Source organism: Sinocyclocheilus anshuiensis, unplaced genomic scaffold, assembly GCF_001515605.1.
Source record: "Sinocyclocheilus anshuiensis isolate Anshui unplaced genomic scaffold, SAMN03320099.WGS_v1.1 scaffold219, whole genome shotgun sequence".
NCBI classification, from domain to species: Eukaryota; Metazoa; Chordata; class Actinopteri; order Cypriniformes; family Cyprinidae; genus Sinocyclocheilus; species Sinocyclocheilus anshuiensis.
Window position 1 is genome coordinate 504,704 of NW_015548200.1, and position 17,669 is coordinate 522,372.

General features: G+C 36.5%; 2 protein-coding genes across 2 annotated transcripts in view; both read right to left on the reverse strand.

Annotated features, from left to right (window-relative positions):
- Nucleotides 1-7,317, reverse strand: part of LOC107653291 (condensin-2 complex subunit G2-like) — a 27,422-nt gene extending 20,105 nt beyond the window's left edge. The window contains exons 1-12 of the mRNA XM_016439962.1: nt 7,246-7,317; nt 6,916-7,006; nt 5,896-6,084; nt 5,688-5,802; nt 4,948-5,105; nt 4,709-4,843; nt 4,519-4,613; nt 3,328-3,484; nt 2,920-3,012; nt 2,648-2,773; nt 1,692-1,871; nt 1,158-1,310 (exon numbers count right to left, since the gene is read on the reverse strand). Of these exons, the coding sequence (XP_016295448.1) occupies nt 1,158-1,310; nt 1,692-1,871; nt 2,648-2,773; nt 2,920-3,012; nt 3,328-3,484; nt 4,519-4,613; nt 4,709-4,843; nt 4,948-5,105; nt 5,688-5,802; nt 5,896-6,084; nt 6,916-6,993 (1,479 nt within the window). The 5' untranslated portion in view covers nt 6,994-7,006; nt 7,246-7,317. The remainder of the gene's footprint in view (nt 1-1,157; nt 1,311-1,691; nt 1,872-2,647; nt 2,774-2,919; nt 3,013-3,327; nt 3,485-4,518; nt 4,614-4,708; nt 4,844-4,947; nt 5,106-5,687; nt 5,803-5,895; nt 6,085-6,915; nt 7,007-7,245) is intronic.
- Nucleotides 7,318-7,883: 566 nt separating this feature from the next.
- The window catches only part of LOC107653278 (extended synaptotagmin-2-like), a 34,136-nt gene continuing 24,350 nt past the window's right edge, over nt 7,884-17,669 (reverse strand). The window contains exons 10-23 of the mRNA XM_016439947.1: nt 16,745-16,827; nt 16,586-16,653; nt 16,486-16,538; nt 16,280-16,432; nt 14,669-14,725; nt 14,038-14,112; nt 13,870-13,956; nt 12,996-13,145; nt 12,520-12,884; nt 11,216-11,314; nt 10,781-10,912; nt 9,271-9,376; nt 9,128-9,177; nt 7,884-9,048 (exon numbers count right to left, since the gene is read on the reverse strand). Of these exons, the coding sequence (XP_016295433.1) occupies nt 9,003-9,048; nt 9,128-9,177; nt 9,271-9,376; nt 10,781-10,912; nt 11,216-11,314; nt 12,520-12,884; nt 12,996-13,145; nt 13,870-13,956; nt 14,038-14,112; nt 14,669-14,725; nt 16,280-16,432; nt 16,486-16,538; nt 16,586-16,653; nt 16,745-16,827 (1,524 nt within the window). The 3' untranslated portion in view covers nt 7,884-9,002. The remainder of the gene's footprint in view (nt 9,049-9,127; nt 9,178-9,270; nt 9,377-10,780; nt 10,913-11,215; nt 11,315-12,519; nt 12,885-12,995; nt 13,146-13,869; nt 13,957-14,037; nt 14,113-14,668; nt 14,726-16,279; nt 16,433-16,485; nt 16,539-16,585; nt 16,654-16,744; nt 16,828-17,669) is intronic.

The window sequence follows — 17,669 nt, forward strand, 5'->3', positions numbered from 1 at the left end:
ATGTGATTCAATGACGTTTAAATCCATTTAATTGCAATATTTGGCCATATGCAAAGTGAGAAACTTTTATTTTGAAATTGTGATCTACAATAAATCGCATATTTAGAAATATGTTGATGTATTCTGTGTTGGCATAGGTTTATAAATGACTTACGAATTAAAGTTACAAATTAAATGAGATAACGCAGTTTTCCTAGATGAATGTTAAGCAACCCAAACTCACCGCATATGCAGAGGAAGAGTTTAGCCCCTTTCACACATACAGTCTTCACTGGTAAATTGGCGTTAAGAGATCATGTGTGAACAGGACCTTTTCAAAACTACAGGTAAATTTGTTCTGCCAATCATATCGTTCTTATGGCGATGATGTGATTACTCTGAGCTGTTTACAAAGCTCTGTTAATTATATAGAAAATAGCTTTTCTATATAAATATGGCTCTAGATGGAAATCTTTGACCATTGCGCCTCGCAGCTTTTTCAGAATGTGTCGCGCTCGTCAGCTGCTACTCTGCAGTTGGATACTATTATGCGCGTCTCATGTTTATAGGACCAAAAATGTCTGATTGGCTAGTAATGTTAGTTTGGTTGAGAGTGAAAGCTGTGTTCCTCTCATACATTGGTAGGCAAACTCATCAACTCGGACGTGAAATCAACGAGTTTCTTTTTTTTTTTTTTAAATATAGGAGGACTATCTTATTTTCCCACAGCTAAACGCCACATGCCGGAGATTCGGCACGGTGCCAGAGAACTTTAAGCCCTGTAAATAGTCTTTTTGTTAATCTTTTGGTAAATTCTTTCGTAATTTATTTGGCCAGATTTGATGTGCGATTAATTTTAATGGATTGACAGCCCTATATATTATATATATACAGGGCTCCCACTCTTTCATGAACACCAGATTCAAGGACTTTTTAAAGCACCATTTATTTTATATCAAGCACCTATCAAATTCACACCCCAGCATATGTAGTGTCATGAAATACCTTACAGTATTTAACATTTCACTTACACAACATTTACATTAAACATTTCAGAGTAATAATGTTTTGAATGTGTAGGTTTCATAAATTTAGACCGTTTTGAGCAGTTGTGTTCAAAGGAATTTAATGAAATCCATAACCATTTATTTTTCATCATAATCATATACTTTTCTTACCTTGGCTGCCCGTACAGCCTTGATCTTGAGGAGCATGCTCACAAAGGTAACACGCACCTTTTCAGAGCTGTCATGGAGGCTACTCTTCAGAGCAGGTAACAGTTTTTCCATGAGTGGATGACTTAAACTGTTATCCAGAATTATAGACATGCACTGTAGGGCAAACAAACATGCTATAATAAGGCTTATTCATTCAAAATATATAGCACAAAAGCACAAAAATTTTAAATTAACTGCGAACATATTTAAAATGTATTTTCTCTTTCAGGTTAAAATGTCTTTGTAAGCAGTGCTAACCTCTGGACTTTTAATTAATGATTGGTACATTCCATTCACTCCAAGTAGCCTTTTAGTTTGAAGCTCTAAAATGACTAAATCAAGCTGAAATTACTCGGCAGAAGACTGTCCTTTTCTCGATCTGTAAATTGCTTTAAATTTGCATTCCACTGCAAAACTAGAAATATGTTGAGGAATTGCTCCCCATCTCTCTCCTATCACTTTGCTCAAGTGACTAATAGACAGTTGGGGTTTTACCATGAAGACGGAGCAGCGGACATCTGGAGAGGTTGTGTCATTAGCCAGCTGCAGGATGAGCTTCTCCAGGAGGTCAGTGATAATTGTGGATGGGATTACCTCCCAGCAACGAGCCAGGACAGAACATACACCCAGCACTGCCGAAGAGCGCACGAGGGGCTGTGGGTCATCAAGGAGAGCCTATAGAGACACAAAGGGTCAATTTGTCAGTTCCCCAAAGTAAAAATCCCAATAATTTTCTCCACAGGGGAACTCATTTTTAACGATAACTTATAAAGTGATGAAGACAGACCTGCTGTGAGCTACGATGATGTTAACAGACTGTCTATCACACAGGTGACATTTCGAGCATGCAGGCTCTTCATCAGATCTCGAGCCTGCGTGCCTGAAACGTCACCTGTGTGATAGTCCATTATTAAATTTTTGTATATTTGGAGCCTAGGTGTGCCAACTTTTTTGTTTTCATTATCAATATTTTTTTTATCGAGCACCCTGTTTGAGTTTTTCTAGTGATGTGCATGCTTTTGTTTTGATTTTGTTTATACAAGGTTGTTAATCAATGGTAAATGTTTTTTGCTAAAGCCACCAGCCTGCATTACTTCAACTTATATTTTAAATATTCATGTCTAACAGCAGAATTCCTGGTGAAAAACTACATTACCCATGATTCTGCAAAGAAATAGTTTTTTGCTTTTATTCAAAGCTTGTAATGTTGTGATTTACCTCGTAGCTGGTTGGTTTGGTTCATAGCTTATAATTCTCAAAGACTTTTTTTTTAAAGAATGAAGAAATACTTCCAGAACCAAGGCCACTGAAAAAATGGATGCATACTGGTGCACTCTATTTGCACACACTGAATGCCCTTTACTAAAATTCTTCCGGTTTATTTCTTGTGCAAATATTACAAAATATCAATAATGCATAATCATGCAATATGTAATCAGCTGTTGACATACAAACAGTAAATCGAGCTGTTTCTGAACAGCCTGGTCCACCATCTCACTGCTCATGCTGGGGTCATGGATAGGAAAAGCCTCAGTGAAGAGCAGTGTAGCATTGGCACGAACCTCAGCATTGGTGGCCTGTTGAAAAAGATTATAAACATGTCTAAATGAACAAGGTGATATACTTCACTTAAGCATTAACTGTAGGCTTTAACTTAAAGATCAACATGTTTAAAGTATAAGCACAATTAAAACAACACACTGTCAACTGATTTATCATCTACCTTTAACGCTTTCCACAGAATTGGCTTGTAGAGTCTGTGCAGCATCTCATCGACACCCTCACGAAACTTCTGCTTGTAGAAATAATTAAGGATCTATATGCAGAGACAAGGACACATTTTCACTTACAGTGAAGAATTAAGTTTCAAAATTCAGATCACCAATTTATCGGTTCCATTTTCCTGTAAGTATCAAATGAGCCTTCTGACTATTATTTCTCTTATTTATTATTAATATTTCACACTATTACTGTTCTTATTATATTTGTCAAGAAAATGTGGCCTTGGTGAGCATTAGAGGCTTCTTTTAAAATCATTACCGGCTCCAAACTTTTGAATGATAGTGTAAGTTAACAAGTTCATATTTAATTATCCACTTCATTGCAATAAAGATGAAATACGGTCTCTGACCTGTCTGACTTTACTGTGTACAGGTGAGTTTCTGTGCAGCAACAGAGCGTGCTGCATTAGGTCCTGAATGCAGGTGGACTCAATCTCCTCCAGAAAAGAACCTGATGCCTTTCTCCATGCTCTGAAGTAAATTTCAGCCACATGAACAGACAGCATCCTGTAGGTATAGGATATAATAGCAGATCATACAGTACAAATGCACAGTGTACTTAGATAGTACAGAGACCACTCTAATATTGCTTGTTTGATTAATATGTGAAGGTTACTACAGAACTGTCTTGCTTGGCTTGTTTTAATAAGGACAAGTTTTGTGTGGAGAAGATGATTCTGTGTGAGTGATCACCTGATAACTCTGCTACTCAAGTAGTGTCATGCAATTTTCCCATCAAATATGTGAAGGTCCATTTAATTTCCAATTTTTAAAGGTGCACAGAGTAATTTACCTGCTAAAAAGCATTAAAAAGATACATCCCAAATAGTCTCAGCTTCAGACGTCACGCCCACGGACCGCTGGCTGAACGTCTGATGCATACGGCACACAAAAGTGGAAAGGAGTTTCAGGAGTTTCGAAGTCGTCATCGGATTGGTTGAATTATATTGGATTTCCGGGAGACGTGTCACGTTCTTTAACATTCCGCCTGGAAAAAAAGATGCCGTGCCGCCAAACCCCCTCACGAAAGAAGAAAGCCGTCGTGTTTACAACTGTGACAATGAGCATTTATCATGATCAACTAAATGCTGGATTTTCAAAATTATGTGAAATATTTAAAGTTCGTGGGATAGAATCTTTCAAATACGTCCGAGAGTTTTACACACCGGTCTGTTATTGTGGCGACATTTCCACGCCCCGAAACGTGACGCTGAAAGAAACGAACTGTGATTGGCTGTTTGACATGTCGGTCAAACGGCCTCATGGGCAGGCTTGGCCAATCAAAACTGCCATGGCTACGCGAGACTACATCCCAAATGACGGACAACTATTTTCTTGGTAGGCATTAGGCATTTAATGCACATGCGCATTATAGAGTAAACTTCTTTTGTAGTATCTGCTATACTTAGCATCTATATATTGAGTGTAGCAGGTTTTCAGTTACTAAAAGTGGTCTGTCTCCACTTCGTATTGTCTCTTAACATAAACAAAGTTACAAAGCAAAGCATTATAAAACAAGAGGTCATGAGTGTTCGAAATACTTTGGGAAAAACTGCAGCTGATTCTTAATAGTTTCATGAATCATGCGAATGAAGTTGTCGTTCCAAGAAAAAAGGAAGGCAAGGAACCGTTTCCCCTGAAAAATAAGCAATAAACAAAATAATATAAAAATGATCTACAGTGGAAAATAATGTCTCAAATGTATGGGCCCACAAACACATATACACAAACCTCTTCTTGTTTAATATGAGAGGCCCTGAAGAAACACTGGAGGAGAGGATCAATGACCTGCTGCCCTCTCTCAGATGCAAAGTCTACACTGAGAAGCACCTCTCGTAGAGTACAGAGCCTTCTGAGCTCACTGACCTGGGAACACACCCAAAAAGCATGAACACTTTTCATCCACAGTATAGAATATCAAATGATCTGCCTGTTTATTATATATAATGGATATAAAGTTGTTCTAGTACCGGTTTCTCAAGTGTAACAGTGTTCTCCAAACAGACAAGGAAAGCAGTCCATCCAAGCTCCTCCTTCCCTTTTAGATCCCGTCTCCACCAGCCTTCAAACAGCCAATGAATAGCCTGCTGGAGGGGTGTGTGTGACAGTGGCAAAGCGCACTCTATACCTGGAGTAAAAGACAACAATGGAGGAAATACATTACAACCCTATTTAAGAAACAAATGTGGAATTATGAACCTTTTTGAAGTGTACAATGGTGATGCAAAAATGACAATGACGACAGCAAATAAGATCAAACCTGCAACCATTTGGATTTAACCCATTACATTTTTTTAAAAGAAATTATTATTACTGTATTCATCAAGGATGCATTATATTGATCAAAGTGACAGTGAAGACATTTATGTTACAAATAATTCTATTTCAAATAAACGCTGTTATTTTGCTTTCTTTTTAATCAAAGAAGTTTCACGTTTCCACAAAAATACTATGCAGCAATATTAAGCATGTTTTCAACATAGATAATAATAACTATAAATGTTTCTTGAGCAGCAAATCAGCATATTAAAATGATTTCTGAAAGATCATGTGACACTGAAGACTGGAGTAATGATGCTGAAAAATCTGTTTTGCCAGCACAGGAATAAAAGACGTTTTAAAATATATGAAAACAAAACAGTTCATTTAAATTGTAATACTATTTCACATTATTGCATTTTTTTCCAAGAGTCACATTACAAGTACTTACTGTTTAGCATCTGGGCACATTCGAGAAGAGAAGTATAAATGTCATTTTCCTGCAAAATGTCTACAGAGACTGTAGAAACAATTGTAACGCCCTCTATTACTGCCATTGTCTGTATCTGAAAGGAAACAAGAACAAACTACCTGTCATTTTGACATGTTACCATAAAGATCTTGGTTTTCTGTCTCATTCGAAACATTAGCAGTCTTACCTGTTCCTCAGAAATCTCTACCTCCATGTCGCCTGCGTCCTCCTCGGCTCCAGTGATCCAGCGCTCTGGAGGGTGAGCAGTGAGGCTGTGCTGCAGCAACTTCAGCTGTCTCTCCCACAACTCCTGCCTCTGACTCCTCTGCAGCTCCGGCAAAACCTCAGCCAGGTCAAACGGATCCGCTCCATCCTTCTGTAAAACAAACAGCAGTGAACAGTGTGATCTTCTGAATAATATAGACTCAGACTGGTGTTTTAGCTCTTTCTGTATCCTTGACTTTTACCAGTAGTTGAAGACTGACTTGCATAGACTTTGCTTTCTTTACTCTGAATGTAAACTTGTTATATCTAAGAAACAACAGCATCATATAGTCAAAATATAAGGTCTTGCGTGTCTATTGTTCTCTTTAGTTGTTTAACAGATAAAACATGTATCCAGCGTAATTTACATTGAGTACATTACATTTATGCCTTGTGAATAAGCACACTTTAGCATACTTTTAAAAAGATTACTTATTACGGAAATAATATACTTAAAAATAATATACTTAATCCCAAACTGAATGTAATGTTTTTGGGCACACAACTACATGTTATTTGCAATTCAATGCTATTAGTACACCTTTATATGTGATTTCATAATTACTTCTTTTGTCTTTGAAATATGTTTAAAGCGTACTGTCAAATATACCGACAATTATGGTAAATTTTAATGTAGTTTGAGTCTCTAATCCAACTTTAAATCATGTAGTTACGTATACTTGTAATTACACATTTGTAATGATGTTGCTATTTAGCACATTTAAAATATATTTACTTACGTAATATTGAATAACACACAAACAGTGAAACCATACTCGTAGTGTTTTTTTATTTTTATTATTACTTTATTTGAAAGTACTGTTTGTTTATGTGCTTTAAAGGTTCGAATCACATGACACGTGCACATTCAATTCAATGAGTTTTGTCATTCAAATGTATGGAGTGAGTGACACTGACGGAGAGCGCGGTAAACATGACTCACATGCAATCTGATGAAGTCCAGAAAATCCTGGACGTGCTCATGATGGACAGACTCCAGAAACTGCTTTCGTTTCGACATTTCGCTTGGAGTCCTACCAGACAGAAGACAAACAGAAACACAATTACGACGTACTTCGGCAAGTAACTTACCAGTGATGTTTTATTTTATATTATTGTCCGTGCACAGGATGAGTTTATGTAACGTATGCAACAGCGTAAGTGTTAATATAGTTTCGACACGGAAGGCTTTCGTTTCGCATAAGCAGAGCAAAGCATTATTTTCTAAACTCTATCAGCACATAATAAATAAATATTTTCCGTCAAAGCAAACCTGTCAGGTTGTTTACATCTAACGTTAGGAGAGCAGAGCCTCAGAGCTACACCCGCTCCGCCCGTTTCAACATTTCCCCGCTCAAACTTAAAGAAGAGTCATGACGTCAGGCGTAACGTTTCGTCCTTGCCGTTCTTAATGTGACAGCGCCACCTGCTGTAGGGGAGATGGACGGCGCTTGAGTTTGAATGCAACAGATTTCATCGTTATCTCTACTAAAAGCGTTATGTAGAACGTTATTTAGATAATGCTTCAAACGCTAACTACTGTTTCAGAGCATCGGCTTGTTCATTTACTATTCTAAAATCTACAACTAACAGCTAATGTCCAGCAGATGGAGCCTTTCCAACACTTGTAAACAATGAGAGGCACAGAGGCGAAGAATTGTCTCTGAGATATTACAGATGACACATTATATTGTAATTACATACTTTTCTGTTATGGAAAAATATTAATAAAAAATAAATAAAACAACTTGAATCTGTTCTCCCTCTTTTTGGAATACCAAGCCAAGGAAACTAGATTTTACAGTTATTAGAAAATATTGCTCTGTATCAGTATCATGTTCTATGAGTATTGCTGGACCTAAAAAAAAAAAAAGGCCTAAATATTGAGCATTATATAATATATATAACACCTTCCTTGTTAAAATATACCATGAAAAACAAAAAAAGTATGAATAGACAATTAAGATAAAAATGCATTCAGGCTCTTTAACTCTAAAAGGGGTCCAAGTTACAAGTTCAGTATGATTCAAGTTGAATTTCATATTTTAATGATATCATGCATTATGCATAGAGAAGAATAAGGCTGGAAATCATATCAACAGCCATTTCACAGTCTTTAAACAATCCATAAGCAAAACACTTTGTAACCAAGCTATTATTATCTTACAAATGTCACATACTAAACACACATTTTGCTTTTCCTCATAAAACTGTTGCAGACAAAACGGGTATCAAACATTTCTGTACAGGCTTTTCATTTTGTGTTGTGCAACAGGACACAGTAAAATACTTTTAAAATAAATGATCAGTGGATCATCTATGAAGAGCTGAACATAACTTAGAATTTCCATAGCTGTTTGATAGAAAAAGCATAAAATCTAAGAAAAAATAAATGTTCATACATACATATATACATTCAAACGAATACGTGTGGCCTTTGCCTTTGGCCATGTGTTTTGTGTAATATACTGCCTCAAACAAACAACAATGCTACAATAATGTCTGACTTTCCAGCAACATAACATTTTTTTTCAGATGTGATTTTGATTGCTTACAAAACATAGTATTAAACCCAGAAATCAAAAAGTTTCAAAATATTATCAAAATAACTTAAATACAATAAATAAAGGCACACGTATTAATAAATCTAATGATCTAAATGATCTTTTTTTTTCTGTCGTTGTTTCTTAACTTCATAGGTAACTATTTTTATCGGGTAAAAGTGATATAATTTGTCCAAATACCAATAAGATGAATAAAACAAACACAAGAAGACAAAACAAAAAAGACAATCAGATTGAATCCTTTGAGAAAGAGAGAGTAAGCGGGCCACTGATGCTTAAGGTGGCAATTTTAGCTTTGGTGAGAATGAGAGAGACACTTTATAGGCCAGTGTAAATCCCAGTAGAAGTAGCCTGGTTTAGTTAGTCCAGCGCTGCTCTTCTGCTTCTCAAGCTTCTATCCTGTGCGTGCCGTGACATGTCCCAGTTATCTGCTGTTCCATTCGTTTCTGCTTTCTAGCATGGACCACTACGTCTGAATTATCTTCTTAGATCCATCCTCAGTCAGATGATACCTGAGAGATAAAGGAAGCTTTTGTAATCAGGAAAAAGTACATTTAGAAGAGTGACTGTACAAATGAATGAGAATCACACCATCGAGTCCATCCTTTAGAAACGTCTTCACTTGCCAAGTCCGCAACGGCCTGTGACAAAGACATCTGTGAGCCTCCATAAAAATCCAGTGATCAACAGAATGAGAAAAAGAAGGGAATGTGAATGCATCAATGTTTTTTTACCTTGCCCAGTAGTACTTTGTGTTTGGACAACAGTCCTCCTCCATTCTTGACAGCGACATCCAAAGTTCTCCTGTGCAGTTCCACTATTGACACACTGAACTCAAAGCTGACAAAAACAACACAACAAGAGATTGTTACTATAGTTACTGGTTTACTATGCTACATGCATCTGCAGACAACTGGTATCAAGAAACCTTCAGCAATGCAATTAAACAAAAATAACATTTCTCAGAAACATTGGCAGTTGCATCATACAGTATATTATAAAGTCTTGGCTGACTTGGTTTGGAGGGTAAAACAGTTAACTAGCTCTGTTCAGTAAGGAGCTCCGCTGTGGATTTAATATGAAGGGAATGTCATGCAAATGCATACAGCAAGATAAACAGCAGGCAAGATTTTGAATCTGGTGGGTCCTCTTCTCATTTGAATGCAATTTAAATGAGTTAAAGATGTCACTATGCCTGTAACCACATTAGGTTTGACGTGAATACTATTAGGAAAATTTGTATTAGTATTCTAAGACTATTAGCAAAAGTTCTCAAAAAAAAATTATCACTAATATATCATTACAAACTTTTATTCCTCAGACGGAACAGAGTGTAGTTCCTCATTTTTCCTCCTCAACTGCCCTTATAATCACCTTGCTATTTACCACCTTATTGTACATTAAAATGGTACCATGTCAAGCTAAAGAAACATCTTACAATGTTTATTGTCAAGGTTAATTTAATTTGATTAATCAAAACTGGCACTTTTCTGTTGAAATGAATGCATAGACAGTATGATAACACTGCTAATCAGAGCTGAATGTGACACATGGATTGTGAAAAAGAAGTGTGCTTAATTGTACTGAATGTGTAGCGGACTTGTAGTGTCATTTAAAAAATGTTTTAATGAAATGCTTTGATAATGTTTTAATAAACATTAAAGTGTGATTTTAAAATAAATACACTTAATTTGTGTATTATGTTGGCTAACATACTAAAGCACATGTACTTGATTTTTGATAACTGTAGTGGGTAATTCAATATTACGATATCAAGTAAATATATTTTAAATTTACTGAACTGCAACTTCATTATTACAAATATATGTAAATATATTGCATATGTTTCATAAGTTTCGATAGAAATTACATCAGTAGTTTACTATAAATGCTTGTCTGTATTTATCTGTACACTTCAACCATTCAAAGACAATAGAAGTAATTATAAAATTACATATAAAGATGTACTTCAGTATTGGTTAAAGTGGGTCAAAGTTCAGCTAAATGTATCTAATATCAATTTAAACTATTTAACACATTTTCATTTAATTGCAATTAACATGCAATTACGTGTTAGAAAACATAACATTCTGTTTGCACTTGAGTACATTCTTTCTGTAATAAGTAATCTTTTTAAAAGTTTGCTAAAGTGTACTTATTTTTTATAAAGTCTTTTGCACCATTTATTATAAAGAACATAATTGCAGATTTTAAAATGGTCTTTGAGTTTAGTGTGATTCTTACGACTGGTCATAGATAGGATTGAGCGTCTTCTTGAGTGTGCTGGTTTTTCTGCGGCCACTGCGACTCTTGTCTGGTAACAGGTACAGGCGGATGAATGGGTCTAAGCCATCTTTAGTCAGTGCTATGAGGTTTCTGTGATTAAGACACATGGAAACACATATTCACACAAAAGCATGAGAAGTATTTTCACAAGGACCTGTTGCGTCACATTTATACAAATTCAAACATACAAATGCAAACACATGTCCCCCTTTATTTGCACACTTGTTAATGTTCAAGAGAGTTAACCACTGATCATTTACCAAAAAATCACTAATATACTGGATTTGTTCAGTGTAAAAGTCAAAATTAGGCAAAAATTAGCAAACAAAATGATTGGAAGTGGTACTATAAAACACAGCAAGATGAAGGTTAATGTGTCTGTGGCATTCTCACCTGCAGGCATGAACCACTACAATAAGTTTATTCCTTTGTGAGCTGTGTCGGATAGTGAGCTGGACTTCACCGAGCGGATACTGGCTCAGCCCAGAGCCGCTGTAACAGAGAAACAGCAAGTTTATCTGACAGTGTGTGAGACTGAGTTTGGATATCGTTTTGCTTTCAACAAGTCAACATGAATTCAAAATATATTTACAACATTTACTTTCTCAACGCATGTTCCTGATTGCATTCTGCATGATTTCCTTGATCCACATCATTGCAAATTAAATTGACTTAAAATATAAAGCACTTTTGAGTTTTTCAACCTCTCCTCCAACCACCCTGGATATCTTCTGGTATTTAAATCTACTTTTTACAATCCAATCATTCCAGAAGTCTCTTATGCTCATCAAGGATGCATTTATTTGATGAAAAATACAGCAAAAACAACAATATTGTGAAATATGATTACTATTTAAAATAAGTGTTTTCTGTTTGAATATATTTTAAAATGTCATTTATTTCTGTGATGGCAAAGCTGAATTTTCAGCAGGCATTACTCTGGTTTTCAGTGTCACACGATCCTTCAGAATCAGGATTCTTTGATAAATAGAAAGAACAGTACTTATTTGAAATACAAGTATTTTGTAACATTACAAAATGTTTTTGTATCTTTACTATCACTTTTGATCAATATAATGCATCCTTGCTGAATAAAAAAGTATTAATTTCTTTCACAAAAAAAAACCCCCATCATTGGCCCCAAACCTTTGCACGGTAGTCTGTAATATTTAGCATGAATATGCAATATTTCTGCCAAAACATTCCAGTTTGTGTAAATTCATGGCAATTTTTGGTAAGGGTGGTGATGTTTGGATTGAAAATCCTACTTTGTCTGTTGTCTCCAGTTTTCTTCAGTGTGGTATAGAATGTTGGGGCTGTTTAACACAGTTTCAACTATCTGAGCAACATGGATGCCATAATGGTTTGTAACAGGGAGTCAGCGACAAATACAAATGGGTTGTGTAACGCTTCCCCACTGCTTCACTGTTCAAATTGGTCTGGTCAATCTGCTCAGTGCTATCCAGTCAGTTGTGCTGTGTTTTTCATTGGGCCGTGCAGATAAATGGTTCACACTGCACTGGATATAGCTAGTGTCTCACTTTTGGCTGTGTTTTGGCTTTTAGTGTTTCTCATAAACCGTAGAAAGAACTCCCCAGTGTGGCTTCTAACAAAATGAATTTGCATCAACAGGAAAAAAGCAAAACACAAATGACTTCTGCATACAGGGAATCAGCGTGTCATGGACACAGACTCACTTCTGTAGCTGCTGTAACCTCTGCTGCAGTTCCAGTGTGGCAGAGGGCAGTGAAATGTCAGAGGCCAGACTAGGCGTAGAGTCTCTGTGAGACTGATGCTTGTGCAAGCTGCTTATCTCTAGACTGGAGACACTGCGGCCAGCCTCTGCTATCCGCACCGGGGAGCCATCCAATACTGTTTTCCCTTGAGGGTTGTCTGGTGTGAGGGTACAAGATGGGTTGTGTGACGGCTGGATGACTGTGGAGTTGCTGGTGCTAGTGGCTGTTTGAGGTTGTGGAGACACGCAAGTGTTATTCTGACTAGTGTGTCTGATTCGGACAGATGACGGCTGGCTGGATGTGACCTCCTTCTCTAAACCGAGGACCTGTTTACACGAAAACATATTTATATGGACAACATGTCTGACACAAGTGCTGAATGAAACATACACACAAAAATGAGACAATATCTTTTAATAGCATACAGACACACCAACCCTGAGAGCCATTTTGAGTTTGAGGGTGCTGTTGGGGCCAGAGTTCTGCAAGGGGAACTGCTGATTCAGCGTCATGTCCACCTCCTTCAGGAGAGAACCAAGTGCCACCCGCATACTACCCAAAGAGCACTTGTGCTTACTATCCCTCACCTGAGACACACAAAACCCAACAGGAACACACTGTCTACAATCTTCTGAGGAGTTTTCAAAATGAACAGTATTTCATTCTAACCAACTCTACATTATACTGAGCGATATAGCAATACATTTGACACTGATAATATACCACTGAGAAATACACTATAGCTCAAAAGTTCGGGGTCAGAATTAAAAAAATATATATTTTTGAAAGGAGTCTCTCATGTTTACTAAGGCTTTATTTATTTGATAAAAAATACAGTAAAAACTGTAATATTGTGAAATATTTTTACAATTAAAAAAATATTTAAATATATTTTAAAATGTAATTTATTCTTCTGATGGCAAAGCTGATTTTTTTTTTTAATTACTCCAGTCTTCAGTGTCACATGATCCTTCAGAAATCATACTAATATGCTGATTTGGTTCTCAAACATTTCTTCTTATCCATGTTGAAAACAGTTTTTGTGGAAACCGTGATAAATGTTTTTCGTTTCATCTTTAAAAGAACAATTTATTTGAAATCTATTTTTTTGTAACATTATAATCATCTTTACGGTCACTTTTGATCAATTTAATGTGTCAATGTGGAATCAAAGTATTACATTCTTTTTTAAAAATCCCAAACTTTTGAACCCCTAGTGTAAACTACGGTAGACTTACGTAATTAACATTATCTTAGTAATTATTAATTACTTTAATATTCATGCTTTTAGGGTGTTCCCTTCTAGAATACCTCAATTTCCAGTTCCTGAGTGTGGGGGTTGTTGATAAGGAAGGGAAAAGCCTCTTCCCACAGCGGCTCACTAGTTTTATATCTTACCTGAAAATCAGGAGCAAAACAGGACTGGATACAAGTGATTTGCTAGTCTTGAACAGGTTAAAGCTGATTAATGAATGTTACCTTGCTTGTGTACATCTTTCGTCCTACAGTCAGTTTGACAAAAGGATTTGGGTCTATGCTCACTTTCTTCCCAGACTGTTGAACAAAAATGGAAAGAAAACATTCAACTGTACAGTATGATAAATGACATATGACCAAATATGACAGTCTCCTTTAATAGTTAAAAAATCTACTTCAGCTCTCTGGTAACATGAGCTGATTGTACTAGTTTGGTTAATCATAATTACATCATAGCTCAGTTAGCCTTTTTTTAAGATTATGTTCCTTACTAGTGCTTTGTGGTGAGAAGTTTATTTTAAACTCATCTATGAAAATGCAAATACCGCAGCAACCTGAATACAAAAAGCCTCTTGTTTTATTTTCTTAATTCAATAAAGACATTAAATTAAGTAAAAATAACAGTAGAACAGTAGTATATTAAATAGAAGAGTACTTCAATAACATCTGCTAAGTCTTTAAACACATGCAGTGGTTAATGAGGGAAGAATACATTGGAAAAGCAATTGAGAAATAAACCCAAATCACAAAAGAATGAAACAAATCATAAAAGATGTGAAATCATGCTTAGGGTCCAGACGCGAGTGTAATGCTTGTTATGTCACTGTATAAACTGCATGCATTCTCAATGTACCTTCAGGCCTTTATAAGGGGGTTTGGGGCCATCAGGGTTAAAGTCAAGAGGATTGGTCTTTCCACAGGAAGGATTGAGAGAAATTGAGAATGGGAAAGTTAATATACAGCAAGAGGACATGCAAGAATGATAGTTCGATTGGTCCAGCCTAGGCATGGGCCGATTACCGGTTTCAAGGTATACCGCGATTTGAAAATTTCACGGTTTCAAAACCACTAATATTTTCCGTTATACCGTTCCTGCGGTATGCAAATTAAATAACTGTAATTACAGATTTAGGTTAAATAAAGATGTCAGTCTTTATTTTTCTTCTGTTTAGGAAACAAATCAAAGAAAAAATAAACAAATTCTACTGTTCCTAACATTCTGTATGCTGCTCAAAAACAAAATAGATTGTGTTCAGATGAAAAAAGTTTAGTTTTTTTGTTTTTTTACCCAGTCATTTAAAAATAACACATTTTAGAGCTGTAATGACAATACCGTGAAACCGTGATATTTTTGCTTAAGGTTATCATACCATCAAAATCTCATACCGGCCCATGCCTAGCTACAGATTTCAAATAAAAAATTACAAATACATATGCATATCAAATCAGTGTAACAATGGCCACATACACACTGCAGCTAAATTCGGTTGTCAGTTCACCTTTTACTCCTGGATGGGCGATATGGGCCTAAAAAACATATCACGGTCATTTCTGGTATTTGTCCGGAACCAAACTGAACAACTAGTTGTTAATAATGATGATGTCACAAGAAGCGTCAAGTGTTAACCTCAGATCTGACAGGATGGCGGAGAGAGCAGTAGGCTGTTCAATAACAACAGTTTAAAGAACAAAACTAGATTACGACGCCTCTCCCGACGATGGCGATTTAATAACATTTTGCGGATTTTTGCAGTCTAATGTTTTTGCCAACAGCAGCTAACACAAAACTAGCTAATCTGTGGACCTCCATTTTCTCCGAGATGCCACAACGTTGCTATGGTTACCACGCTGCCATTCATGGCAGTTTCGGGAGTGAGTCGTGTTCCATACACACATGGAATGATAATTTATTTTACAGGACTCACTCCCGCATTTAAATTGGGTTGTCACTCCCGAAATTTGCAGTGTGTACATGGCCAATATTGGCAGGGACAAAAAATAAAAAAAGTTTTGTCCTTTCTCTTCAGGCTGCTCACTAAGTCTAGATCAGGAAACGTCAATCATATATCTAAGAATGACCAAGCTGTATTTAGATTAATCATGTGACTTAATGTGACTGCAAAAACAAAAGCTATATATTTAAACCTTGGCTTCTGACAGATTAAACACAAAATACATATAATAAAAAATATACAAACATACTCAGTTACTAAGCGATTTTGGGAGTATTGAATGGGACAAAGATCTAAGAAATATGATGTTCATAGTTTATTGGATGACAATTATAAGTTACACATGCCCAACAGGTAAAAATGGCAGTTCACATGCATCAGATCAACGTAAATGGTGTTGTTTGTTTGTTACTGAAGAACAGCTTGAATGGAAGCAATGTCTAGTTACAATGTTAGGTAAACAGCTACAGCTAGATCAGGAGAACCAGGATGCAGATTACTGGCAAACTCACAAATAACGTTCTACAGAGAGAGTCGGGGTTCTCACAAAAGACTAGGCCAGATGCCCTCCTCTCCATTAGGTTTTCACAGCCAAAGCTGCCCTCAAAGACACGCTTACAGTAGAGGAAGGCACAATGTAAGCATTGAGGCAATTTTATGAATGACTGCAATGAAAACAAAATAGTTTGAAAATATACTAAAACCTAAACCTACTTACAATACTTTGACAGTTCAAAGTCAGTTTATTAATGAGACGGTGCTGAAATAGAACTGATGGTGACATTTGTTGTGAGCTGTAAATTAATCTCAACAAGAACAAGAGTGTGACCGCATTACCTCATCAACTTTCTGTTCTTTATGAAGCTCACTCAAGTCAATTATTAGACTGGAACAAAATAAAAGGAACATTACACATCTTTAAAAAGGTCTACAATAGATAAGATTGTACATTTCAGCCATATAAATGAATGTGGCACCTGCCCAAGAAGTCATCTTTATCTGGGTCTTCATCAAAGAGCTCGATTTCCAGATGTTGTCCTGAATGTTCATATACTAGTGCCTGATGATGAAACACATACATGCACATTTCAGTGTATGCGCATGAGTCTTATGAGCGCAGTAAATGAGCATGTGTGTGTATGTATTCACCTCATACACCTCATTCCATTTGGGGTGCAGACATTCTTTGATGGTCTTGCTTCTAAAGAGCTGGTTGCTGACCAGCAGCATGCCATAGGGGTCAGACTTGCCTTTAATCAGCCCGCCCAGATATGTGTCCTTAACTTCCAGATTCTGAGCTTCAAGAAAATGAATCCTTAGAACTCCCTAATGAGTGTGAAAGAGAATATAGCAAAAGACAATGAGAGGTTAATGAATATTAATATGAACAAATATTTGTAGGGGTTGTTGAGATGTGTGAGTGTGAGTGTGTGTGTGTGTGTGTGTGTGTGTGTGTGTATTCACCTTTGGCATGGGGAAACGGAGCTGTGCCAGTTCAACCTCATCTATTAGTGGTACAGTGATCCTGTTAGGCAACACCATGTAAGTGCTGATAATATCCTGGATCATGTGGTCTGAAAAGCCACTGCCAATGAAAAATAAATAATGAGTTAAATAAAATTTTCTTGAAAGTACAAAAGTGGTGATGTACTTCTGGATATTAATCATAATCTTCAATGCAATGGACAGATGTGTAACTCTCTCATAATACATAATTTTGTGGGAAAAAGATCAAATCTTGTGTTGATGTTAAAGACAACATTAAGGTATTTTTCCTATACCCAACTAAGGTATTTTGATACGATCACACTGGTGTGATTAGAACGTTCAGTGCAGCACATCACCAGCTGCTAAAATCAAATCTGCGTTCGCTGGCTGGCGCTGAGCCAGAGACAGACGCGT